The 26636-nt window shown below is 46.9% G+C and overlaps 1 protein-coding gene and 2 long non-coding RNA genes across 7 annotated transcripts in view; 2 read left to right on the forward strand and 1 right to left on the reverse strand.

Annotated features, from left to right (window-relative positions):
* The window catches only part of EP300 (E1A binding protein p300), a 63837-nt gene extending 62704 nt beyond the window's left edge, over positions 1-1133 (reverse strand). Inside the window, exon 1 of the mRNA XM_027540695.1 lies at positions 1040-1133. Coding sequence (XP_027396496.1) covers positions 1040-1133 — 94 coding nt within the window. The remainder of the gene's footprint in view (positions 1-1039) is intronic.
* Positions 1134-1241: 108 nt separating this feature from the next.
* LOC113892183 lies at positions 1242-25350 on the forward strand. Of its 5 annotated transcripts, none has more exons than XR_003510988.1 (3): positions 1242-1328; positions 13069-13880; positions 25310-25350. It is a non-coding gene; the product is annotated as an uncharacterized LOC113892183 (long non-coding RNA). The 5 variants fall into 5 exon arrangements; XR_003510986.1 differs by lacking the exon at positions 25310-25350 and adding an exon at positions 17846-18060; XR_003510985.1 differs by lacking the exons at positions 1242-1328; positions 25310-25350 and adding exons at positions 12082-12122; positions 12650-12767 and having other exon boundaries at positions 13069-13992.
* A 10-nt stretch (positions 25351-25360) lies between these two features.
* Positions 25361-26231, forward strand: LOC113892184. Its single transcript, XR_003510989.1, has 2 exons — positions 25361-25948; positions 26089-26231. It is a non-coding gene; the product is annotated as an uncharacterized LOC113892184 (long non-coding RNA).
* The last annotated feature ends 405 nt before the right edge of the window (positions 26232-26636 follow it).

The following is a 26636-nucleotide window of genomic DNA, read 5'->3' on the forward strand; positions in this document are numbered from 1 at the left end:
CTCACTCTGAGAAGGGAATGATACAAGTCTCATTTCTCTTGACAAAAGGCTGGTCCACAACTGAGTGAAGTAAAAAATTTGAAGTTTTTTTAAACTGCAATCTGGATCCCCATACATTGTTTAAAATGTAAAAAGACAAAACCCACAAATACAAAACTTAACACACATTTTAAATTCTTCTATGATCAGTTTATGTGGGCAGTTCTTGATTGGGACTCTTTCAATATCTAGTCTTGATTTCCAAGTATATAACTCCATAGAATCAGTTAACCCCCCAACTCTTCCCAGAGAGAAAGTAACTACAAATTGCAAAGAAAATGCCTCTGCTCTCTTCCAACCTAAAACCCCAGAATTTCAGACATTTTGGTCTGGCACCAAAGAAATGAGAGAGATAAAATGAACTGCGCTCCATATTGATTTTTAAAGCAAATAAGGGGGCGGAGGGAGCTAGGAATGGTTAGTAAAATAATTCATACCAAATTTCAAGTTTGACGTTTAACTTCACATCAAGCCTGAAATCCTGGATCTCACACACACAAACAAGTAAAACCAAGAATTTTTACACCTTCATCCTCAACAGAAAATCTTATGCAAAATGGAATTCATGAAGAGTAGTAGAAAGTAGAAGAAACAGGACAAGTAACGATCAGGAAGAAAGAATTCATAATTCCTCACTTAACCACAAATTACAACTAAAAGTGGAAAAAAAAAAAAAAAAAAAAAAGCCCTTACAACTCAAATGCACTAGCATTTCCAAAATTAAACTGCATGATAACGACAATAAAGGCCATTTTTACAGCACCACTCAAGAGCCCTAATTCCAGAACACACATCGATATGACCTAGTGTGGCAACGAATGTTTAGGAAGCAAAGAAAATGGTTCGGCTACTGGACGCCTTCGATCAGCTCATTCAAACACCTTTAAAATCAATCAAGAGGCAGAGAACTAGGAAGAGAGAAGAAAATATGGACGAATAAAGGTGCAGCGAGCAGAAAAGACTGAGGAGGAGGTGGAAGGCCAGGGCTTCAGAGACTAACCTGTGCCATCGCTGGCGGACGCCGAGAGGGCCGGAGATGAGAGTTTAGGCCGCTTGGCTGAAGGCGGCCCCGGTTCCACGACATTCTCGGCCATTTTTAATTCTTTCGGAGACACGGGCGAGGAAAAGGAGAATCCTCGGGAAATCTCTTCTTCAGCCCGGGGTCCCCGCCCGGATCCCGGGGGTGGGCTTAGGGGGCTCCGCCGGCCCCCGAAGGGGGTGGGGGGAAGTTCCTTTTTCTCTCCGCCGGATCGCGGTGGCTGAAGAGGGATGTGGACTCGAGAGAAAAGGTAGGGGCAAGTGCGAGGGGCCGGGCCTGGGCCCGGAGGAGGGCACAGGCACACAAATGCGCCGAGCGCGTCCGCTGCGGCGAATCCCGGAGAACTCGCGACTCTAGAGGCGCAGTCCCCGGCCCGCCACGGCCGGCCCCTGCCCAGCCGAGGTCTCTCGGAGCTCCGCCGCCGCCATCAGCTTCTTCCTCCTCGGCGCTGTCCTCCTCCTTCTCATCGCCACAAGGAGGCGGGGGCGAAAAGCGGGGAGAGGAGGAGGCGACAAGAGACACTCACCTCCTCCCGGTGCCCCCTCCCGGACCTGAGCCCCCACCCTCCGAACCCTCCTCCTCCTGCTGCCGCCGCGCTCCGCGCCGCCACCGCCGCACCGGCCCCTAATGGCCGCAGAGAGCTCGCCCGAGCTGAGAGCCAGGCTGGCGCCGCCGCTTCACATCGCGCAGCGGAGGCGCGGCGAGGACGCCGGGCGCGGAGCTCGGCGGCCCAGAGGGCCGAGGGGGGCCGGGCTGAGCAGCGCCGCCTGCCCGCGCCGACGCCGAGCCCACCGAGGAGGCCCCGCTTCTGGCGAGCGGCGCAGGCGGCTTCCTCTCGCGCCGCGCTCTCTCCTCCTTCGCCCTCCCCTCCCGCGGAAAATAAATACGGCCGCCGCTTCGGCCCCCACCCTCGGCGGCCAGGTGCCTGGAGCGCCCGCCCCCCGGGGCTCCGCTCGGGGCCGCCCTCGACGGCGGGCGAAGGCGCCGCGGGGCGCGGGGTTATGTAATGGTCCCCCCTTAGGCGTCGACGCCGGCCCGGCTCCGGGGCCGCGGTGGGGGTGTGTGCGGGCGGGAGGGGGCTGGGGGTCGCCTCAGCCCGTGCGCCCCGGGCCCCCTGCCACTGTCTCGGCCCCCTGCCGCCTCTCTCCGGCCCAGCTCCCCTCCGCACTCTCGCTCCCGCAGTTCGCACTCAGCCCGGCGTCCCGCTTGCCCACTCTCGCCCGCTCCCTCTCGCCCTCTCTCCCCCCCAAGCCTAGCACACAAACAAGATGGCGGCTGTTGTTTCTTCCCTCTGCCGAATCCTCCTTACAGGCTAGCGGTAGCAGCGGCGGCCGGAAATGAGCCAAGGGGGGGGGGTGAAAAAAAGGGGAGGGGTTGGGCCTCCGGAGGGAGGTGGCAGGGGGCGGGGCCTGGGCCCGAGCCGCTCACACAATGGGGGAAGAGGAGCCGGGGGGCGGGGCCGGGTCAATCACGGGATCCGCCCAAGGCCCCAACGCGGTTGGCGCTTCCGCAAACTCCCCCGGCGTCACCCGGTGGCTCCCTTTAAAGGGGAGGATTGCGGAGGGGGGGGGGGGGTCAGGGGCGGGCTTGGGATCTATTTTCAGTCGGTGGACATTTACGGGGGAAGGTGCTTGGGTTGGGTCTTTGCGTAGGAGATCGGTGGGAACTGGGTGGCGGGGTGACGGGGCCGCGCAGCTACTCAGGGAAGGCGACAAGTCGCCACACAGGTGGCCGAAGAGGAGCTTCTTGGGGATGGCACTGCGCCCGGGGCCCTTGGGAAGCCAGTCTTCCCAGCCCTGTTAATTTATTAGGCAGGGGTACCCTGCCGCCCAGTATTCCAGGCCACAGATCGTGCGTTCCTCTCCGTCGCTTTCCCAGGGCTCCCATCCAAAAATCACACCAACTACGAGTTGTTTCCTTTTTCTTTTAATGTTAGGTTTTTTTGACAATGAACATACTTTATTTTGATAATCAGGAAACAAAAATCACAGCAGTGGGAAGATTTTTTAAGACCAGATCTACTAAACTCTTTTCTTGCCCACCACGTGTGCACATGCCCCTACCAGGCGGCACTCTCACCAAAGGAGCGTTGAATTATTTTTCTGAACGCATCCAGGACCTGATGACATTTTAGGGTGTTTCTTTTAATTCGCTCTCGATAAAACAGCTTAAAAAAAAAAAAAAGGCCATGTTTAGGCAGTGCTTTAAAGATAATGTAATTATGGGGGAAATGATGGAGGAAAATGCTTGAATATAAATAAAATGTGTTTATGACATCAGTTTTGCAGAGGAAGGCCTCACCAGCATTCGTACCTACATGTTACAGGATTTCTCTGTGTTTGGCCTTGGGTAAATTGATGGCAAGGTCTCCCCAAAGAAACCCCTAAACCAGTTTCTATGGAGATAGTTAAAAGCTTTTAAACATGTTTCAGATCTCATGCTTCTTAGTTGATGTTTCCTTACTGTCTACTTTGATTTTTGTTCAGTTCAGTTCAGTCGCTCAGTCTTGTCCGACTCTTTGCAACCCCATGAATCGCAGCACGCCAGGCCTCCCTGTCCATCACCAACTCCGGGAGTTCACTCAGACTCATGTCCATTGAGTCAGTGATGCCATCCAGCCATCTCATCCTCTGTCATCCCCTTCTCCTCCTGCCCCCAATCCCTCCCAGCATCAGACTCGGTAGATGTTGTTTATTGCCTTTTAAATGAATAACTAGGAGAATAAATAAGAACCTAGAAGTGAAAATCTTAATAAAGCAATTCAGGTTGCCAACAGGGATGAATTCCGTCCTGTGACTTCAGGCCTTATTTACCCCAAACTGCAGTAGAAAGGGTGGAGAAGGCAATGGCACCCCACTCCAGTACTCTTGCCTGGAAAATCCCATGGATGGAGGAGCCTGGTGGGCTGCAGTCCATGGGGTCTCTAAGAGTCGGACACGACTGAGTGACTTCACTTTCACTTTTCACTTTCATGCATTGGAGAAGGAAATGGCAACCCACTCCAGTGTTCTTGCCTAGAGAATCCCAGGGACGGGGGAACCTGGTGGGCTGGCGTCTATGGGGTCGCACAGAGTCGGACACGACTGAAGCGACTTAGCAGCAGCAGCAGTAGAAAGGCAGGCAAATTGAAAAGGGCAGTACCAACTTACCTTAAAGTTGTTATAGGATGGATTCACCTTGTTGGGCTACAGTCAGAACTGGCCTTCAGGAATAATTCAGTTCTCTTTAGTAGTTTATATCCACGTTCAAAGTAAAGAGGACAGAGGGAAAAAATATGCACAACACCTGGAAATTTTGCCCATCATTTCCTCCTGAAAGGTTTCTCATCTGATTTTTTTTGAAGAGTTCATGACTTCTGGGGAAAGATTTGCCTTGTTTGCAGATGGTGCAGCTTGAGGCTAAACAGCATTCAAACGTCCCTGGCCCACCTAGCCCCAAATACCACGGAATACCTATTAGAGAAGATCCTGTGAAACATCTCAGGGGAAAATTCTGCAGAGAGTAGTCAGGGGCCATGGACCTGGCAAAGGGAAGGCTCTGCTGTAAACCGGGAATTCTGATTCGACGCCCTTCTCTCCAGGCAATTGACTCCTCTGGGTCTTCACCCAGAATCTGACACTGAAGTCAGCCATGTTGCGAGTGACTGAAGGAATTTTATCACACAAAATGCGATCAGGGTGAAAACTTCACATGTTTCCAAAAACAAGGAATTGAATCTTCAGCTTGGATTATATCTAGCCTAATCAAATGAAAATCTAATCAAATGTGGAGTGCCATGTGTAAATGAAGAGTACATTCATAAAGAAGAAATTGCCTGCTGGTAGCTGGGTGGTGGGAGAGTGGGGGACACACGCTAGGCAGTAGAGACAGGCAGGTAAGAAGTCAGTCAGGATGGGGTTTAAATCCTGACTCTGTCACTTGGCAGCTGTGTGACTTGGTTCCTCGTTGGTAAAGTGGACTTCTTGATTAGACTTACTTTACTGTTTCACAGACGAAACATGATAATTTATGAATGGTGTTTATCACAGTGCCTGGAATACAGCAAGTACTCAGTACACCTTAGTTTCTGGTCATTCCTTCTAAAAGGGAAGAGATCTTACCTAATTCAGAGAGTTGCTGGGAGAATGCAAATGAGATCACTGCATGTAAGGTGATTAGGCCTGCACCTCAGGCCTGGCTAGCGCTCCTGAGCTACGACACTCACTTCTCCGTCGTCAGAAGGAAGTGTCTCACAGGGTCATCCAACGCCTTTTAAGACATTCTCAGTTCACCTTGAAACCCTCTGATCACTAATTCAGCTTTCCAGATGCCCTGATTGCCAAAAGAGACATCTAGATATTGGGGATTCCCAGGTGGCTCAGTGGTAAAGAGTCCACCTGTCAATGCGGGAGATGCAGGAGACAAGGGTTCAATCCCTGGGTTGGGAAGATCTCCTTGAGGAGGAAATGGCAACCCACTCCAGTATTCTTGCCTGGAGAATTCCATGGACAGAGGAGCCTGGTGAGCTACGGTCCATGGGGTTGCAGAGTTGGACATGAGTGAGCACAAACACACATAGATAATGGGCACAAGAATAGGAGGAGATAGATGTTAGCGCAGGGTGTATCCATCAGTTGCCTCTGGTTGAGATACTACCCCTGTGACCCCCTGGCACTGTAGCTTAGTTCACCCCTGCCCCCTTTCCCCAGGATCTATACCTTGTGTTCTGTGTTTCTTATTCCTACGAATAACCCCACGATCCCTCTATCTGTGGATGGATATCTGGGCACCATCCATGAATCCACATAGTCTTCTTCCCTGTTCCTTCTTCCTCACACCAAGTCATCAAGCCCTATGAATACTACTTCCTGAATTATCTTCCAAATTGAGGATGTTGAACCACGTGCAAGTATCACCTATTCACAAAAATTAAAGCGAACTCTTACAGGTGTGGCCTCAACAAAGTTTTTTCCAAAGCACTTGTCATCAAGGGAAAAACAGTTCACGAACTTGGGTTGCTCCTGCAAATGTGAACACTCACGGGGAGGTGAAAGTGACTGTACACCCATTACAAGGAATTATCGATTGATATACTATATGTAAAATGTTGTCCACATTTGCAAGAACACATTTTTTATATTACTCATTTAATAAGATCTGTTCTTAAAAAAATTTTTTTTGTGATAGCCGATTTTGGCAAGGATGGGCTTCCCTGTCTCAGACGTAAAGAATCTGCCTGCAATGCAAGAGACACAGAACATGCAGGTTTGATCCCTGGGTCAGGAGGCTCCTCTGGAGGAGGAACTGGCAACCCACTCTATATTCTTGTCTGGGAAATTTCATGGACAGAGGAGCCTGGTGGGCTACAGTCCACGGGGTCACAGAGTCGAACACAAGTTAACAACTAAATAACAACAACAATTGGCAAGGATATGGAGAATCGTGGCTTTCATACACTGTTAGTGGGGATAGAGCATGGTATAAATGTTTAGATTCATACCAAATGTTTACAGACTTTGAAAATTCCAGTACCTCTAGGATGTATTATACAAGTACACAGAGATGAGAATATCCCTCACCCAAAAGGGGGAAACAAATCAATTGCCTATCTCTATGTGAATGTTTTAAAAAGCAAAACAAAATGCTGTGGATATGTTTCCACTTATATAAAGTACCTGGAGCAGTCAAATGCATAAAGACAGAAAGCAAAATGGAGATTGCCAGGGGCTGGGGGGAGGAGGGATGGGGAAAGTAAAAGTGAAATTCACTCAGTCGAGTCCAGCTCTTTGCAACCCCATGGGCTATACAGTCCATAGAATTCTCCAAGCCAGAATACTGGAGTGGATAGCCTTTCCCTTCTCCAGGTGATCTTCCCAACCCAGGGATCAAACCCAGGTCTCCCACATTGCAGATGGATTCTTTACCAGCTGAGCCACAAGTGAAGCCCAAGAATACTGGAGTGGGTAGCCTCTCCCTTCTCCAGCAGATTTTTCCGACCCAGGAATCAAACTGGGTCTCCTGCACTGCAGGCAGATTCTTTACCAACTGAGCTACCAGGGAATATACATTTTTTTTTTTTTTTACCACAATACAAAGCAATCAAACAGCCTTACAATAATGGGATATTATGTGGTCATTTAAAAACTAGTAGATAGATATGTACTACCATAGAAAGATATCCATATTACTAAGGACAGGGAAAAAATGATAAGACAGCAGGTAAAGAATGGCTCTATGTTTACGAATGTTATTAATGATAATAATGGGAGTGAATATGCACTGAACTGTTACCAGTGTCAGAGTGAGAGCTTTCATTCTGCAATATGAATTTCTGTGGTGTATGACATCAGAGCCCAAAAGTGTTTTTTCAAAAGCCTTCAATAGTTCCTCTTTATCGTGAGGGCAAAGTTTCATGTTCAGGAAATGGCTCTTGCCCACCTGTCTTATTCCTTTCAACTTCCCTCCTTGCAGCCAAGTGGAATTATTTCTGTTCTGTTTGAGCCATGGTTTCTCTGTGCCTGGGACAGTCATACAAATGTTATTTCTGTCTGAAACACTCACCACCCTCAGCCCTTTTCCCCACCGAATTGCCAATTCACCCTTCAGATCTCAGCTTACACTCCCGTTTCCACTAAAGTCCTCCCCAGTCCCTGACTCCTCCCAGGGCCTCCATGGCCAGTATCCTATACTTCTGAATTGCCCCACATTACATGCTGTTACAGTCCTTGTTGGTCTTTCCCTGTGACAGTGAGAAGGGTGACCATATGGTCCATTTCTCTCTCCCCAGCTCCTAACTCAAGTGGTGGTTTAGTCGCTAAGCCGTGTCCGACTCTTGCAGCCCCAGGGACTGTAGCCTGCCAGGGTCCTCTGTCCATGGGATTCTCCAGGCCAGAATACTGGAGTGAGTTGCCATTTCCTTCTCCAGGGGATCTTCCTGATCCAGAAATCGAACCTGGGTCTCCTGCATTGCCGGCACATTTTTTACCAACTGAGCTACAAGGGAAAGCAAGAACTCAACTCAAATTTCTTGAACAAATGAATGGATATCATTGACTTGTGAATCTGGTCTGGGTGGGCAGGTCTCCCTTCCCACCCTCATCTGTTCTAATGCAGCAAGGAGGACTTTCTGGCCCTGAAAAGGACTTGGTCTTTTTTTGTTTCTTTTTTCCTGTCCATCAAGATGCCAGTCTATCTTCCTCTCTCCTGGCATCTTGAATATCTTGACCCAAATTATTTACAATTACAACAGAAGGAGAATAAGTGTTTGTATTCACTGATGATCTAGGAACCTAGGACTCTAAGGCAAGTGAAATGTCCTGTTCAGGACCCCAAACTGAGGCAAAGGCAAGGCTTGCTTGACCGTAGGTCTTCCAACCCCACATACAGGCTTCTTACCACTGAACCTTTGGGGCGGGAAGCACCGCTTCTAGGAACTGCCACAGAATTCAGAGCCAATGCGTGTTTGTTGAATGAATGAATGAATAAAGGAAGAAGACAGTTGTATACGTAAACATACAGTCACAATGTCTTTTCTATAAAATAAGAACACAGACTGCCAAGGCCACAAAAACAACCATAGAATGTGTAATAATTGTCCATGTCATTAGGCATGGTGTCCCACCACCAGGACTGAAGTGGACTAGCAGAGCCTGAAAGGTACCTGAAGAACTTGTATTCTTTATACCTGAACCAACCTTTGCTGGTCCTCTTCTCTGTGCCCAGCACTTTGCTGGATACTGTAGATTTCAACAAGGGAAAAACCACTATTCCTGTCCACTGGGCACACCGTCTATTTGGAAAGAAACTCATGGAGGTAAATAGTTCCTGGACAGAGCAATAGAGGCTCTCTCAAGGCAAACAAAGATGGATAATTCATGAGCGAAAGCACTTGTCACATTGGTGCCTCGAGGTTGCTCACCAAGGCTGGAGCATATGCTAATGAGAACAGCCAGGGAGGAGAAGATCCCGAAAAAGTAGGCCTGGCCAGGCCACAAAGGGCCCATGTGTCATGCCGAGAAGTTTGGGCTGAGACCTAAGTCCTGCTTTTTTGTTTGGGTTTTGTGGCCATTTGATCTCTAAATTAGCACATCTGTACAGTAATTCAGTGGAATATTAAAATATGTTAGTATTATTGCAGGTGAAAAGCTGATTGACTGAACAATAAGAAAAACCATGACCTAAAATGTGGTACTTCATATTCTAAAAGGGTGCTCCAAAGGATGGCAAAAGAGACAGATATGCAAATAAGATGTTTTCAGTGCCTTGTACCCCTAAGCTGAGGGTAACTTGCCACAACGCGTGGGCCTATCAGACTGTGACTTTACCTAAAGGATCTCAAAATAGCTCTGCTCTCTGCGGCAGGCAAGCTTCTGCTCTCTGCAGCAGTAGCTCATTCTTTACTATTGTTGCTATGTGACAAACTATTGGCTCTCAGTATTAATCCAAGCCTGCTAGAGAAGGAGGGCGGGCAGAGGACTCGGAGAAGCATCTTTCCTCGAATCTAATGGAACAAACATGTCCTGAGCATTTCCCAGGTACCCGTATGGTACCTGGGCCTGAAGATATAGACACCCAGTTCAGTTTAGTGGCCATTTATTCAATAGCTCCTACACTGGAGGTCTGGGCTGGGCTCCAGGGATACAAAGATAAATAAAATTCATATGGTTTCTGCCCCCAGTTTCCCACTATCTAATGGGAGAGATAGTTTTGTTAACAGAAAACTACAACCTACATGCAAAATGCAATGAGGACTTCCCTGGTGGTACAGTGGATAAGAATCTGTCCGCCAATGCAGGGGACACGGGTTCGATCCTTGGTCTGGGGAGATTCCACATGCCATGGAGGAACTAAGCCCATGCACCACAACTATTAAGCCTGAGCTGTAGAGCTAGGGAGCCACAACTACCGAAGCCCGTGCACCATAAAGCCAGCAAGTTGCAACTACTGAGCCTTTGTGCTGCAACTATTGAAGCCCGAGCACCTAGAGCCTATACTCTGCAACAAGAGACATCACTGCATGAGAAACCTGGGCACCACCATGAAGAGTAGCCTCCACTTGCTGCAACTAGAGAAAACCCTTGAGCAGCAACGAAGACCCAGCACATCCAAAAATAAATAAATAAAAATTTTGAAAAAAGATGCAACGAAAGAGGCTTGGGTGCTATCTAGACACTTAGTGGGCAGGGTGCATCAAGTGAATTCAGCTTTGGACAGGGTGATCTGCTTGCGGGATACCTGTATGGAGATCTCCAGTGGACAGCTGGACATACAGATGAAAAGCAAATTCCATCCTTGCCTTGGAGGGTCTTGCTATGGAGTGAAAGAATTAGAAATGTGAATATATTAATAATAGATCTATTACAATTCTCTGCAGTGAAGGCTAACTGGTTGATGGTATGACCACCTTGGCCTGGAAGTTGTGAGGTCCCTCTAGGAGACAGCCTAGGAGCTGAATCTGGAATGATTCAGAGTGTTATCCTTGCTTTTGTGGTTTAAAAAGGAAGAGGCCTATGTGAAAGAGTTGAACAACTCCTTTTTGGCTCTGTAGTCCAGGCACAGGTAAGGGAAGAGTGCCCAGAACTGGCACAGCACACACTGTCTTTGCACTATTTCTTTTTCTTTTTTAAAATGTATTTATTTATGGCTGTGCTGGGTCTTAGTTGTGACATAAGGGATCTTTAGCTGCAGCATGGGGGATCTTATTCCCTGCCCAGGGATTGAACCCAGGCCCCCTGCTTTTGGAGCACAGAGTCTTAGCCACTGGACCACCAGGGAAGTTCCTCTTGGCACTATTTCTTTGGTTCATCTTGACATAAATCAAAGTCAGAGAAACTTCAAGTCAGGCCCAAATCAATCTTCTCACCTGTCCTTGGATTTTAATCAAATTCTGTGCCTTGACCCAGTTCAGCTTTCCAGGTAAGGGAAACAGACTCTACAAAGGCCCAGTGAAGTCACTCTTGCCGGAGCTAACAGTGTGTGAAAGTGAAAGTTGCTCAGTCCTCTCCGTTTCTTTGGGACCACATGGAATTCTGCAGGCCAGAATACTGGAGTGGATAGCCTTTCCCTTTTCCAGGGGATCGTTCCAACCCAGGGATGGAATCCGGGTCTCCCATGTTGCAGGCATATTCTTTACCAGCTAAATAGAAGATTCATGAAGTCATTTATTAATTTATCAGAAATGATTTGAATTGGCACTTCATGTGGCAAACAAAGGGTTAACTTATCCACAGGTCTCTTGCAAATAGATAAAGGGAAAAAATAAAATAGAAAAATATTGGGGGAAAAAATCTTCCCAAATAATAAACAGTTGTGGCTGACAAGCGCTAAGGTGACTCCCAGTAATTCCCACCTCCTGGTTGGTGTCCATGCCTTGGTGTAACTCCCTCCCCTTAAGTGTGGGCAGAATGTATGACTCACTTGTAACCAGTAGAATACAGCAAAGATAATGGGAGGACACTCCCAAAACATGCTGTGTTACCTATGACTGCATTTAGAGCAGCCCTGCTGGGAAGCCCACCTGGCAAAGTGGTCTCAAGGAATTGGGACAAAAACCTGGGGCCCTCAGTCATATAGCTACTGAGAAATGAATTCTGCCAACCATCTGAATGAGCTTGGAAATAGATTCTTCCCCATGTGAGCCTCCCAGTGAAAATACTGCCCAGTCCTTGTGCAGCCCTGGGAGACCCTGAGTCAAGGACTCAGCTAAGCTATGCCTGCACTCCTGACCCACCTAAATTCAGTTCAGTTCAGTCGCTCAGTCATGTCCGACTCTTTGTGACCCTACAGACTGCAGCACGCCAGGCCTCCCTGTCCATCACCAACGCCCAGAGTCTACTCAAACTCATGTCCATTGAGTCAGTGATGCCATCCAACTATCTCATCCTCTGTTGTCCCCTTCTCCTCCTGTCTTCAATCTTTCCCAGCATCAGGGTCTTTTCAAATGAGTCAGCTCTTCACATCAGGTGGCCAAAGTATTGGAGTTTCAGCTTCAGCATCAGTCCTTCCAATGAACACTCAGGACTGATCTCCTTTAGGATGGACCCACCTAAACTGTGAGATAATAAAGGTATGTATTGTTTAAAGCCACTAAATTTGCTACTTGTTATGTAGTAATAGATCAAGAAAGAAAATACCAACAGAACTTGTTTTCTTTAATGCAAGTGTATTTTTAAGTGAGTAGTATGTTAACATGATTTAACACTGTGAAAGGTATCTTTTCTTCTTTTTTTTCAAAAAATATTTATTTATTTGGCTGTACTGAGTCTTAGTTCAGGCATGTGGGTTCTAGTTCCCTGATCAGGGATCAAACCTGGGCCCCCTGCATTGGGACCATGGGGTCTTAGCCACTGGACCACCAGGGAAGTCCCCAGAAGTATCTTTTTCTTCCTGCTTCTGCCTCTCAGTGACCCATTGCCTCATTCCAATGATGATCTTTGTTACCAGTTTCTTCCATAAGCTCCCAGAGCTGATCAGTGCATAGATGAGGAAATAAATGTCTATTTCTTTATATTTTAAAAACTTTTTTCTTTTTAATTAAGTGGTATTATACACATGTCATTCTGAACTTCTTTTATTTTTTTATCATACCCACAGAGGAGTGTATGAAACATATACGTACATTTTAAAGACGTAGCCAACACTTGCAGAACTATCACCCACACAGTAAAGTAAAATAAAGCCAGCATCTCGGCAGGGCTTTTCTCGATTTGCGGTGAGTGGGGGCTACTCTCTAGTTACGGTGCTTGGGCTTCTCACTGCAGTGGCATCTCTTATTGCAAAGCACGGTCTCTGGAGCCGGAGGACTCAGTAGTTGTGGCACTTGGTCTCTGGAGCACAGGCTCAGTAGATGTGGCGCACGGGCTTCGTTGCTTTGTGTCGTATGGGATCTTCCCAGATCAGGGATTGAACCCATGTCTCCTGTATTGGCAGGTGGATTCTTTACCACCGAGCAACCATGGAAGCCCTTCTTTATCTTTTTAATGTAGTTTTTCCTTCTGTGTTTGCATCCTCAGACGCTGTACAGAAGTGTAGCTCCACCTGTTTTTGACCTTTATATAAGGTGAGTCATGTTCTTCTTTTGTGACTTATTTAGCTTGCATTTTTATGCAACCCAGCTATGTGGATGCATGAAGCCGTGATTCCTTCATTCTGTTACTGTATGGTTTTCCATTGTTGTGGAGATTTATTTTTTCCAAAATATTATATATTTTTATTTTTAATTATTAAACATTAAAATATCTTTATAAAAAATCATAAAAATGAGTAAACAATTTATTTTCCACTTTACTAGAATGGATAGTTAAGGTTTTACATTTTTTTTTCCTAGTAGAAACAGTTTTGCCCCGAAATTCCTTTATATAACTTATCTGGTACACATGGGCGAGACTTTCTCAAGGAACATAGATGCCAAGAGTAGAATTTCTGGGATATAAAGCATTCATATCTTCAGCTTTTCTGAGCAGTTTATCAGTTTACACTCCTGCCAGAAGACTGTGAGAGTTCCTATTCTCCACATCATCGGGGACATTTGGTATTGTCAGACTTCTTAATTTGAGCTACTCGGGTGAGTATACAATGCAGTCTTGCTGTGATTTTAATTCATATTTCCCTTAATGCCCATTTGGATATCTTCTTTTATGAAGTGCCAGTTCAAGTTTTGTTTATTTTTACACTGTTTTTTTTCTTTTTGCTGTTCTGCACAGAATATGGGATCTAGTTCCCCAAGCAGGGAACGAACCCGTGCCCTAGAGTGGAAGTGTGGGCGTCCTGACCACTGGAGCATCAGAGAAATCCCCAGTTCAAGTTTTCGTTCAGTTTTCTGTCGGTTCGTTTGTCTTTGTCTGATTGATGGTTTGTAATTTCCCACTATGTCATTTGTCTTTTAACTTTGCACATGGGATGCTCACCCTCAGTTATAAAAAGAGATGACAAAACTATGACGGCATTGTTTTTGCTATTACCAGCTTAGCCAGAGATCAAGGAGTCTGGTAATATTGTGCTGACAAGCATGTGAAGGATATATAGCAGTCCGTTACACACAGATGTGTAAACTAGTGAACTTGAAGACTAGTGTGGCACATCTAGCACACTGTGAAATGCAGGTGTGGTTTGACTCCAGCCGTTTCACTTCTAGGAATTTACCCCATGACACACAGACAGTCCCCAGCTTCTGGTGGTTCAACCTTGGGACGGTGTGAAAGCAAAGTTCATTTAGCAGAAAGCATACTTCAGACTTTGAATTTGGGTCTTTCCCAGGCTAGCGGTGTTTGGGAGAAAACTCTCTCAGGATATTGGTCAGGGCAGCAGCCACAGCTCCCAGGGTAAACGTGGTCACCAGGGTTAACTACCGATATGGCTACAATCATTCTGAACCCAGACGGTCATTCTGTTTTTCACTTTCAGTACAGTATTCCAAAAATGACATGAGGTAGTCAACACTTCATTATTAAATAGGCTTTGTGTTGCATAGTTTTGCCCAGCTGAAGGCTAATGTAAGTGTTCTGAGCATGTTTAAGGTTGGCTTGGCTAAGCTTGATGTGCTTTTAAGGAGTATTAAGTGCATTTTTTATAAAGATGTATTCATTGTATTTATCTTATTTATGGCTGTGCTGGGTCTTTGTTGCTGCATTTGGGCCTTCTGCAGTTGCAGCCCTGGGGGGGTCACACTGTAGTTGCAGTGTGCAGGCTTCTCGTTGCAGTGGCTTCTCTTGCTGCAGAGCACGGGCTCTAGGCACACAGGCTTCCATCGTTGCTGCACGTGGGTTCAGCAGTTGTGGCCCATGGGCTTAGTTACTTCTCCGCATGTGGGGTCTTCCAAGATCAGGGATCAAACCCATGTCTCCTGCATTGGCAGGCAGATTCTTTACCACTGAGCCACCAGGGAAGCCCTAAAGGCACTTTTGACTTACAATATTTTCAACTTATGATGGGTTTCTAGTGACGTCACCACATTTTAAGGTTGAGAAAGGTATGGATTCAGTTATCTGTGAAATGATACATTCAAAGATCTTCAGGGTAACTTTGTTTATAATAGCACAGATGGAAAACAAATACCTATGGGCTGGGGACTGCTTCAGTAATTTAAGATACATCTTTACAAAGGAACATGCAGATTATTTTTTAAGTTATACAGGCTGAAAATGAATATCTTTTAAGATACATTGTTAAGAAAAAAATACAGGGAATTCCCTGATGGTCCAGTGGTTAGGAACTAAGATCTGGTCTGGGAACTAAGATCTTGAAAGTGGCGCAGTGTAGCCGAAAGACAAGAAAGAACAAAAGAAAAGGAAAAATAGCCAGGTGTAGAATACTGTATATAATATGCTACTGCACCTGCAGTATGTACATATATGCTTGGATTTGCACAGACTATCTTGGAAGGACCCTTAAGAAAATAGATATAGTGATGATTGGGTAATCAGGGCGAAAAGAGATTTATTTTTTACTGTACCTCCCTTTGCACCTTTTGGGTTTTCTACTAGGTGTACATTTCACCTATTAAATGTAAGTTAAACAGTTTTATTTTATTTATTATTTTTTGGCTGTGCTGGGTCTCTGTTGCTGTGCATGGGCTTTCTCTAGTTGTGGCAAGCAGGGCTACTCTCTAGTCGCGGTGCCTGGGCTTCTAATTGCAGTGGCCTCTCTTGGCAGAGCACAGGCTCTAGGCGCGCGGGCTTCAGTAGTTTCAGCACGTGGACTCAGTAGTTGCAGCTCATAGGCCCTAGGGCGCAGGCTCAGTAGCTGTGGCCCATGGGATTTGTAGTTCTTCCGTGCCATGTGGAATCTTCCCGGTCCAGGGATCAGACTCGTGTCCCGTGTATTGGCAGGCAAATTCTTATCCACTGTACCACCAGGAAAGTCCAAATAATTTTAAAATGTACTGAGATCCAATTATGGGCCAGGCCTGTGCTAAATCCTAGCGATACCGTGCTGAACAAAACAGAGATTTTACCTTTGGAGTTCCTGGTCTAGTGAGGGGTGACAGTCACTAAAGCCATCCTTATGGTGACGTGATGAGTGCTATAATATAGGACATTGAGGCACTTTGGAGGAAACTGACACAGAGCAGGGTCATCTAAGAGAGCCTTGTAGGTGGGCAGCCTGATGTTTACATGAGGAGCAGAAGGACAAGGGGGCCAGCCTGTGGAGCTGGAGACCACAGGCCCGGAAGAGGAAACAGCATTTGTGGAGGGAGAACAGAGAGCTCTGGCCATTTGAGGAACTGAGAGAAGTTTGGCCCAGCCGGAAGTTGACATGAACTGAGCTGGTTTTCAGAAAAAGCCACAGTCGAAGTGTGAGGAAAGGATTGAAAGGGGACAAAAGTGGGGTCCAGAAGACTGGTTAGGAAGCTTCTGCCATCATCAGATGACAGAAGACAGGTGGTTAGACCGAGAGGGTGGCAGTGAGGCTAGTGAGGATGGGTCAAATTCCAGAGATTGAGAAAATAGAATCACCAGACTTAGTGGCTGGATGACAGGGAGAAGGAGAGAGAAGATCAGTATAATAATAAAAGCTACTATTTGGTAAGGACTTTCCACGTGGTATTACCTGCCCAGCATGACTCTGTCATTCAGTGGTCTTAGTGATCGGGAAGGTATGTCTACCACGATGAGAATGTACAGATTTAAAGAAGGTTAAGGAACTTGCTTGAAGCCACCTAGGTACTAAGCAGCAGAACCAGCATCTGAAGTCATTTATCTGGCTGCCAAGTTCATGCCCTTAACCCATTTCTTAAGGGCGACTCCCAGATGTCAGGTTTGGGCAATTCAGTGGTCGATGATGCTACTTATTGAGAGAAAACACAAGAGAGGAAGAAGTTTCGAGAAAGAAAATGTTCATCTGATTCTTCCAATTTGAGGTTCCTGTGAGACCCTACCTGAGTAGGTTAAGTACAATAGGCAGTTTTATATATATAACTGGAGAAAGTTCTGGGCTGAAAATTTGAGCATCATGAGGATACAGCCTGAGGTCAAAACAGTGGATGAAATTAGACTGGGACAAGTTAAGTAAGAGCAAAGACAAGCCCGAATAATTTTTTTAGCAAGGAAGTCACATGAACAAATCTTGTTTATTGGAAGACAGCTCTGGCAGCAATGTAGAAGATTGACTGATTTGGAGAAATAGGTCGTAGAAAATCCGACACGTATATTCATGTGTTTTTATTGAGTCATCTTCCAAGTATCACCACACACTTTGTGCCAGGGATCACCAAGCCCAGGGAACACAGAGGTAAACCAGACGCTGTCCTTGACCTTGTGGGACTTTGGGGCCAGGAAGGAGTGAGATTAGGGAACCTCGCGCTGTAAGAGGAGTAGTTGGGCACACTGTGCTATGGGAGCACAGAGGAAGGAGAAGAGACCTAATTCCACTGTGGGCTGGGGCTTCCATAATAGAAAGTATGGCTGGGGGTTTCCTGGTGGTCTGGCGGTTAGGCTTTGGTGCTTTCACTGCCATGGCCCAGGTTTAATCCCTGGTCGGGGAACTGAGATCCCGCAAGCCGTGAGTCATGGCCCCTCCTCCCAAAAAAAGGCAAAGAAGATATGGGTAGAGGTAGACCTTGATGAACAACTAAGCAACACCTAGGTGAACGAGGAGCAGAACGTGGTAGGCAGAGCCAGCAGAGTGGCTGCATGCAGTAACCTCACTGGGATTCAGTGAGACTGGGGGAATGGGTGCCTGTATGGGGAAGGCGTAAGCTTGAAGATCTGGATAAGCTCCTGAAAAACTGGGGTGTGCTTAAAGGAGATTGAATTTTAAAATTAAATTAAAATTTTTTACCACGCTGCTCAGCCAGCGGGATTTTAGGTCCCTGACCAGGGATCGAATCTGTGCCCCAGGCAGTGGAATCTTGGAATCCTCACCACTGGACTGCCAAGGAATTCCCAGGAGATTGAATTTTATCTGAAAAATGAGGCTTTGGAGGTAAGCAGGGAGGTCGTGTGATTAGATATGCCTTTTAGAAAGATCTCTGTGTCTGCAATGTGGAGAATGGGCAGGAGGAGGCCAGATGACCAGCAAGGAGGATGGTGGGGAGGATGCTGCGGTGGGAGTGGGGAATGCTGGCGGTGATCCTGGTAGAAATGATAAGGACTCAAACTCAGGTGTATGTAATACTCAGCTTTCTCTAAGTTACGCTACGTAACAAATACTTTAAAATCTCATGGCATGTGGCCACATACACTTTATTTTTTGCTCAAGAAACACGAAGGTTGTAGTTTAGCTATCTTTCCTCTAGATGTGTGCATACTAAGTGGCTTCAGTCTTGTCTGACTCTTTGCAACGCTATGGACTGCAGCCTTCCAGGTTCCTCTGTCCATGGGATTCTCCAGGCAAGAATACTGGAGTGGGCTGCCATTGTCTCCTCCAGGGGATCTTCCTGACCCAGGGATCGAACCCACATCTCTTACGCCTCTTGCCTTGGCAGACTAGTTCTTTACCACTAGCGCCACCTAGGAAGCCCCTTCTAAATGCAGCCGCACAAATCTTTTCTTCCTGGAACCCAGGATGAAGGAACAGCCACCTTCTGAGACATGTTCTCATAGTGGAGTGTTGGCGCAAAAGCCCCCCAGACAAGCCACACGATTGGGTTTAAAGCTCTACTTAGTTGTGATAAAGGTTGCCTACACTCACATCCCAGTGGCCAAAGCAGATCAAGTGGCAAGATCCAAAGCAGTAGGCCAGGGAGATATGTGAAGGGTGGAAAAAAAAAAAAAAAGTATTAGTCTCTCAGTTGCGTCCAACTCTTTGCGACCCCATGGGCTGTAGCCCACCAGGTTCCTTTGTCCATGGAATTCTCTATGCAGGAATGCTAGTGTGAGTAGCCATTCCCTTTTCCAGGGGATCTTTCTAGATCTAGGGATTGAACATGGGTCTCCCGCATTGCAGGCAGGTTCTTTACCGTCTGAGCCACCTGGGAAGCTCCATGTTATGGGTTGGAAGGAATGAGTGACTATGAACATATAAGACAGTTTATTGCAACCTGTCATTGGGGAAAGAAAGGAAAAGTTGATTAGAATCTTGGCATTTGGTGGGATTTGACTGGATGTGGGGAATGTGCCAAGGATTCCCTCAGATGGTTAAGGATGGTACTGCTCACTAAGAAAAGGGATATAGGAAGAGGAAACTTGCAGTAGATGATGATCTGCATCCAGTCTGCCTTCTTGAGATAATGGTACCCTGGTTTTGCCTTAAGGGAACCATTCTTCCCCTACTTTCAACCATGATGCTCTGGATGAAACTTCTTCCAGCCCCTTACCAAGGATGAAGCATGTGAGCTAGTCTTAAGTCAATAAAAACATTCTATACTCTTGAACACAATCATTGGTTCAAGACGGGGTTCATGATGCAAATCTGGCCAATCAGAGCCAGTGAGGCTCAATTTTAGGTCTTACTTCCTGACTTGAATGAGAAAGACCAGAGTATCTGTGGCACAGGGGGAATGGAACCTAGGAAGAGTCATCGTGGAGGAAGCAGAGCATGGAGGAGATATGAGACTGGTTCCTGATGACGTCACCTGAACTTTGACCAAGCCACATGAGGAGCAATCCCAGGGAAATGCTAATTTTAAGCAACAGAAACCCAGAGGGAAAAGCTAGAGAAAGTGGTTCATGGAGGTAAGATAGTTCAAGCAAGAGATAATGCAGAATGGAAATAAACCTGTGACTTTGGAAATGGCTAGAAACACTGAATGACAAATGTATTTAAGGACCATGGAATTTGTTGGCTCAGCATATATGGATTAAGGAGAGAAAGACAATAATGATGTTCTAGTAGATAATGAGGAATATTTGGAGAGATGGTGAAAGCATTGAGATCAAGAGCACAGAAAATGGGGCATGATTGAGGGTCAAAGAATAGGTTCTGTTTTGGGCATGTTCAATGAGGCACCTACAGAAAGACTGATTGCAACATGATAAACAAGAATGGAGAGGCAGACTTGGAAAATGTCACCTATAGTTAAGAGTTGAAGCTAAGGGGTAACTGAGCTTTCCCAGAGAGAGCTAATAAAATTGGAGTGGAAGAGGGTCATGGGCCTTAAAGAATCATATCCTTTAAGGAGCTGGCAGTGACTGTGGAGCAATGGCAAGACTGAGAGTCACGTCTTGGGGGAAGAGTGAAGTGCTGCAGAAGACAAGGACTTGCTGCTGCTGCTAAGTCGCTTCAGTCGTGTCCAACTCTGTGCGACCCCATAGACGGCAGCGCACCAGGCTCCCCCGTCCCTGGGATTCTCCAGACAAGAACACTGGAGTGGGTTGCCATTTCCTTCTCCAATGCATGAAAGTGAAAAGTGAAAGTGAAGTCATTCATTCATGTCCGACTCTTCATGACCCCATGGACTGTAGCCTACCAGGCTCCTCTGTCCATGGGATTTTCTAGGCAAGAGTACTGGAGTGGGTTGCCATTTCCTTCTCCAGACAAGGACTTTGGAATCTCCAAAAGTAAAGGGTCTTTCTTAACAGCCCCCTCTCCCACAGAATCTGTACCCAGTTTATTGGCATGCTTAGACCAAAGTGCGTGCTTAGTTGCTCAGTCGTGTCTGACTCTCTGGGACCCCGTGGACCATAGCCCACCAGCTCCACTATCCATAGAATTCTCCAGTCAAGAATACTGGAGTGGGTTGTCATTTCCTTCTCTAGGGGTTCTTCCTGACCCAGGGATTGAACCAGAGTCTCCTGCATTGGCAGGCAGATTCTTTACCACTGAGCCACCATGTTTATTTTATAGTTTATTTTATTCATTTATTTTTTGGTGGCATTGTGAAGCTTATGGGATCCTAGTTCCCCAACCAGGGACTGAACCTGGGCTCATGGCAGTGAAAGCGTGGAGTCCTAACCACTGGACCACCGGGCTGAAATCTCTCCCTGTATCTCTATCCCCACCACCAGCAATGTGGCCTCAGCCAGCACTTCACCTGCATCAGAAGATGTCCTCACTGGCCTTTCCTGCAGCTGCTCTTCCCGCCACCGCCCCCCCACCCCCGCCCCATCAAAGCCATTCTCCACGTAAAAGCCAGAGTGACGTTTCCAACATGTGAATTGAATCATGTCACGCTCAAAGCCCTCCGGTGGTTTGCACTGCTCTGAGAACGAAGCCCACGGATGATAGGGTTGTGACAGGGAACCCATGGTGGGCTTTAAATAAAAGAATGACATCACCAAATTTCTGAGAATTTGGAAGGCATCTGAAAAGTTACTGTAATAGCTGGCTGGAGTAATGGAAAGGAGAGAAGTAGGAGTCCAATGAAGAATTTGTTGTACACAATGAAAGAACATTGCAGAGGGGATGGGTGTGAGGAATATGTAAGCAATTGAATCTATAAGCTTGGTGGTTGAGTGGCTGACTCCTTGTGGGGCTGAGGTTTCCAGGTAGGGGACAGTAGCATTATTAACCAGGAAGAGGAGACAGGGAGAGGAGGCAGCGATGTACCCAGGCAGCCGTACGTGGTATGGGCAGGCTGGTCTGGCTTAAAATTCAGGGTCACCCGTCTCCCTGGGCCTTCTAACATTGCTGAGAACATTACCCAGCATCTCTGGTCAGCTCTCTCTCCTGGTCTTCACAAGACTCTTGCTAATCTTTTTTTTTTTTTTTTTTTTCCGCTGAACTATGTACTTCTTTGCCTTCCTCTTTCACTCTCAGTAAATGGCCTTGCGTTGTACCTTGCAGGGCAAAGAGAAAGCATCAGAACACAACTCCTACCCTTTCTCTGGTTTCAACAGTGTGGCAGAAGGAACCAAACCTTTCCTAGATTAGAGGAGGAATTTGGGAATCAGAGAAGACTTATGCCAGAAAGTGCTATCCTTCCCTGGTACCTCAGGTGGAGGCATTACCATATAACATTTTTATGGAAAAAATCCCCAGGAGGAAAGCAAATGCATTTGGGAGACAAAAAGCCCAAGGAATTTTTATCATTTCTTAGGGAACAGAGCAAAATCTTATCTATCAGAAGAAATTGTGCTTGTTTGTTTGTTTAAAATATTTATTTATTTGGCTGCTCCGGGTCTTAGTTGTGGCATGCAGGAATCTTTAGTTGTGGCACATGGGATCTAGTTCCCTGATCAGGGTTCGAACCTGGGCCCGCTGCATTGGGCGCTCAAAGTCTTAGCCACTGGACCACAAGGGAAGTCCCGGAAATTGTGTTTTTCATTGGACTGGACAGTGTGGAGTTAGAAGAAATGAATTCTGTGGTGGGAAGATCAGTTTGCCTTTTGGGAACTGAGGGGCGAAACAGCTACAGCTTCTGCTGATGCGAGTTTAAACTGAACACCTAAGATGTTATATCCCTGTTAAGAGTACAGGGCAACCCCCATTTCTACCCCCATCTGGGCATCATCCTCTTGGAAAGTGGTAAACACCCAAGCGCAAGAGGGCTGCACTGACATCCAACTGAAATATGACACCAGAAGGGCTTCTCTCATGCCTGGAGGGATGGGGAGTTCCAAGGGGAAGAGGTGCGTGTGCATTCAATGGTGTCTGACTCTTTGTGACCCCATGGACTGCAGCCCACCAGACTCGTTTGTCCATGGGATTCTCCAGGCAAGAATACTGGAGTGGGTTGCCATGCCCTTCTCCAGGGGATCTTCCTGATCCAGGGATCCAACCTGTGTCTCTTTATGTCTCCTTCATTAACAGGCGGTTTCTTTACCATTAGCGCCACTTGGGAAGCCCCCCAAGAGGCAGGAGCAGGGCTCAAAGTGAGGAAGGGCCAAAGAGCCAGAGGAGAGAATGAGAAGATCCACATGCCAGAAAGGGCAGCCTTCACTCCTCCTTAGTTTCCTTTTCTGGGCCCTCCTCTGTCTTTAAAATGCTGAGTGGAATTCCATGGTGGTTCAGTGGTTAGGACTCCATCCTTTCACTGCCAGGGGCACAGGAGCCCTAGTCAGGGAACTAAGATCTTGCAAGCTACGTGGTGCAGCCAAAAATTAAAAAAAAAAAAAAATGCTGCACTCCCCAAGGCTTAGTTCTTGGCCCTCTAATACCATTCTCTACCCCTGGGCAGGCTTTTAGTGCCATCTCTATATATGTCCAGTATAAGTTTGTTGAATGAATCGTGTGTGAATGAAAGGGAAGATTTCTGGAGCAAGATGATGTTAAAGGTCAGTTATGTCCCACCCACAAATTCATGAAGTCCCAATGCCCAGTACCTCAGAATGTAGCTTATTTAAAGATAAGATGTTTAAAGAGGCGTTTAAGCTACAATGAGGCCCTTAATCCACTATGTGTATGTAAATGAAAGTGAGCTCAGTCATATCTGACTCTTTACAACCCCATGGACTGTGTAGCCCACCAGGATTCTTGTTCCATGGAATTTTCCAGGCAAGACTGGTGTTTAATAAGAAGAGGAACAGATAGCAGTGATTGGACCACACAGAAAACAGACCATGTGAGGACATAGGGAGAAGGTGGTTGTGATGTTATGATATAAGAATATACATTTGGTCTTTCGTCCCCATTTTATGGGCTTCCTATGTGGCATTACTGGTAAAGTACCCGCCTGCCAATGCAGGAGACATAGGAGATGTGTGTTCGATCCCTGGGTCCGGAAGATCCCCGGGAAGAGGAAATGGCAACCCACTCTAGTATTCTTGCCTGGAGAATCCCACGGACAGAGGAGCCTGGAGGGCTACAGTCTATGGGGTCACAAAGACTGGGACGTGACTGAAGTGACTTAGCACACATGCCCTACTTCATGGCAAAGACTTCCTAAAATCCTAGTAATTTTCTGAGCGATGGGGGTGAGAGGAGCGTCTTGTTATTCATAATAAGCCCCTTTCAATCATACTGGAGTTTATGCTAATGAGGTGACTCTTGGTGGGTCCCCTGGATAGCTTCAAGATGGAAGCTCCTTACCAAAGGAGGAAGCCTTGGGATTAGAGAGATGGAACTTTCAACTCCATCTTTACCCACTCACTTCTGGGAAGAAGGGAGGAGCCTGATTGGATTGATCATTCCTCCATGACGGAATCTTCGTAAACCCTAATGGCAACCCACTCCAGTGTTCTTGCCTGGATAATCTCAGGGACGGGGAAGCCTGGTGGGCTGCCATCTATGGGGTCACACAGAGTCGGACACGACTGAAGCGACTTAGCAGCAGCAGCAGCATGGAGCTTCCAGGTTGGGGAATGCATCGACGTGCTGGGAGGCTTCACCCCCTCCCCCATATCCTGCCTGCCCGGTGTGTCTCTTCATCCCCTGTTCCTCAGGTGTGTCCTTTATAATGGAGAATAGTCAGGAAACGGCCTTCCTGAGTGAGCCATCTTAAGAAATAGTTGCACTGGAAGAGAGGGTCATGGAAACCCCTAATTTAGAGCCTCTGTCAGAAGTGTGGGAAGCCTGGGACTTCCCTGGCTGTCCAGTGTTGAGACTCAGCACTGTCAATGCAGGTTCGATCCCTGGTCAGGGAACTAAGATCCCACATGCTGTGTGGTGCAGTCAAAAGATTAAGGGGGGAAAAAAAAAAAAAAAATATATATATATATATATATACACACACACACATATGAGAAGTCTGAGAATGGTGATTGGCATCTGAAATAGGGGACAGTCTTGTGAGACTGAGCCCTAACCTGTACGGTCTGGTGCCTATTCTGGGCAGTTTGTGTCAGAATTGATTGAATTGTTGGGCACCCAGCTGGTATCTCAGAGAAGGCAATGGCACCCCACTCCAGTACTCTTGCTTGGAAAATCCCATGGATGGAGGAGCCTGGTGGGCTGCAGTCTATGGGGTCTCTAAGAGTCGGACACGACTGAGCGACTTCACTTTCACTTTTCACTTTCCTGCATTGGAGACGGAAATGGCAACCCACTCCAGTGTTCTTGCCTGGAGAACCCCAGGAATGGGGGAGCCTGGTGGGCTGCCGTCTATGGGGTCCCACAGAGTTGGACACGACTGAAGCAACTTAGCAGTAGTAGCAGCAGCAGCTGGTATCTCAAGAGCTGGAGAATTTGTTGTTGGTGTGGGAAAAGAAGGAAATGGCACCCCTCTCCAGTATTCTTGCCTAGAACATCCCATGGACAGAGGAGCCTGGTGAGCTAAAGTCCATGGGGTCTCAAGGAGTCAGACATGACCGAATGACTGAGCACACAGAAGAAGAACCATACATGTGGTCACGTGGTATTGTAAAAAGAGTTCAGGGTAGCCATCTGCCAGTCAAGGAGCGAGGTCTCAGCAGAAACCAAACCTGCTGACATCTTGATCTTGGACTTCTAGACTCCAGAAGTGAGAAAATACATTTTGTTTTTTCTTTCTCTTTTCAGGCCGGATCTTAGTTCCCCGACCTGGGATTGAACCTGAACCCCCTGCAGTGGAAGCATGGAGGAGTCTTAACCATTGGACTGCCAGGGAAGTCCCCCCAAAATGCATTTCCGTTGTTTAAGCCACCCAACCTGTGCTATGTCATCATGGCAGCCCTAGTGAGTTAACACTGATGGTGAAGAGGGACCTTCACCATCAGTGAAGAGGGACCTTGCAATAGAGGGACCTGTGGATGGACTGTGCCCCGTTGGCAGTGGACGGTTGGATGTGTGCGTCTCAGCCTCATGGGGTGATCTGGGCTGGGCTGGACAAAGTGGCTCTGGAATTGTTGGACGAAATGTGTAGCAGAGTCTTTTGTCTGTGTCTCCACAGGAGACTATGGAAAGTGAGAAGGAAGAAAACCAATCTTCACCCTCTTATACAGTATTCAGTCTGCAAGAACACTGTTGGTCGACTTCCCAGCATTCACATACCCTTCCTTCTTCCTACCAGAGCCTCAGTTTTGTTCAGGTGTTTGCCCCCTCACCACTCAGCCCCTGAGAACCTTGGGAATCTGACCCCATTCCCAGATTGTTTCGTTTGAGCCAATATGGCCAACTCATTCCTCTCTCCAGTGATCCGTTCCACAACTTTCATTGAAGGTAATCACCTCAAGCCATATCTCTGGTCACTGTCATTGTTCTAGGGATGGGCAGTAGTTCTCAATACCCCTTCTTCACTTAGAAGTCTCAATTTTTAGCTGGACATTTGCCACTCTCCTCATAAAGACTATGTTTTCCAGCACCACTTGCAACTGGATGTGGTCGTGGAGCAAGTTTTGACCAATCATCTATAGACATGCTTGGTGAAGGCACTTCTGGGAAGTATTCTCAAAGGGGAATGTTTTATCTATTGCTGCATTAAAAATTATCCCAAAGCTACAAACCTGGAAACAAGAAACATTTGTTTCTTAAAGTTTCTGCAGGTTAGGGATCCAGAAGCAACTTAGCTGGGTGGTTCTTTCTCATGTGATCAAGGTATCAGCTGGGGCGACAATCACCTCAAGACCCTGCTGTGGGTGTGTGTAGTGGGGGATTTGCATTTGAGCTCACTCCTGTGGCTATCGGCAGTCCTTGAAAGATGCATTTCCAAATTCCCTCCAATGAGGCTCTGCACAGGACAGCCTTGCAACATGGCAGCTGTATTTTCCCAGAGTGAGCCATCCAAGGGAAAGAGAAAGCTAGCACGTAACACAGAACCACCATCTTTTCATGGACTAATCTTGAAAGGAACATTTTACCACGTCTCCTGTATTGTCTTCTCTGTGTGCATGTGCTCAGCCACTCAGTC

Source organism: Bos indicus x Bos taurus, chromosome 5 (assembly GCF_003369695.1).
Source record: "Bos indicus x Bos taurus breed Angus x Brahman F1 hybrid chromosome 5, Bos_hybrid_MaternalHap_v2.0, whole genome shotgun sequence".
Lineage (NCBI taxonomy): Eukaryota > Metazoa > Chordata > Mammalia > Artiodactyla > Bovidae > Bos > Bos indicus x Bos taurus.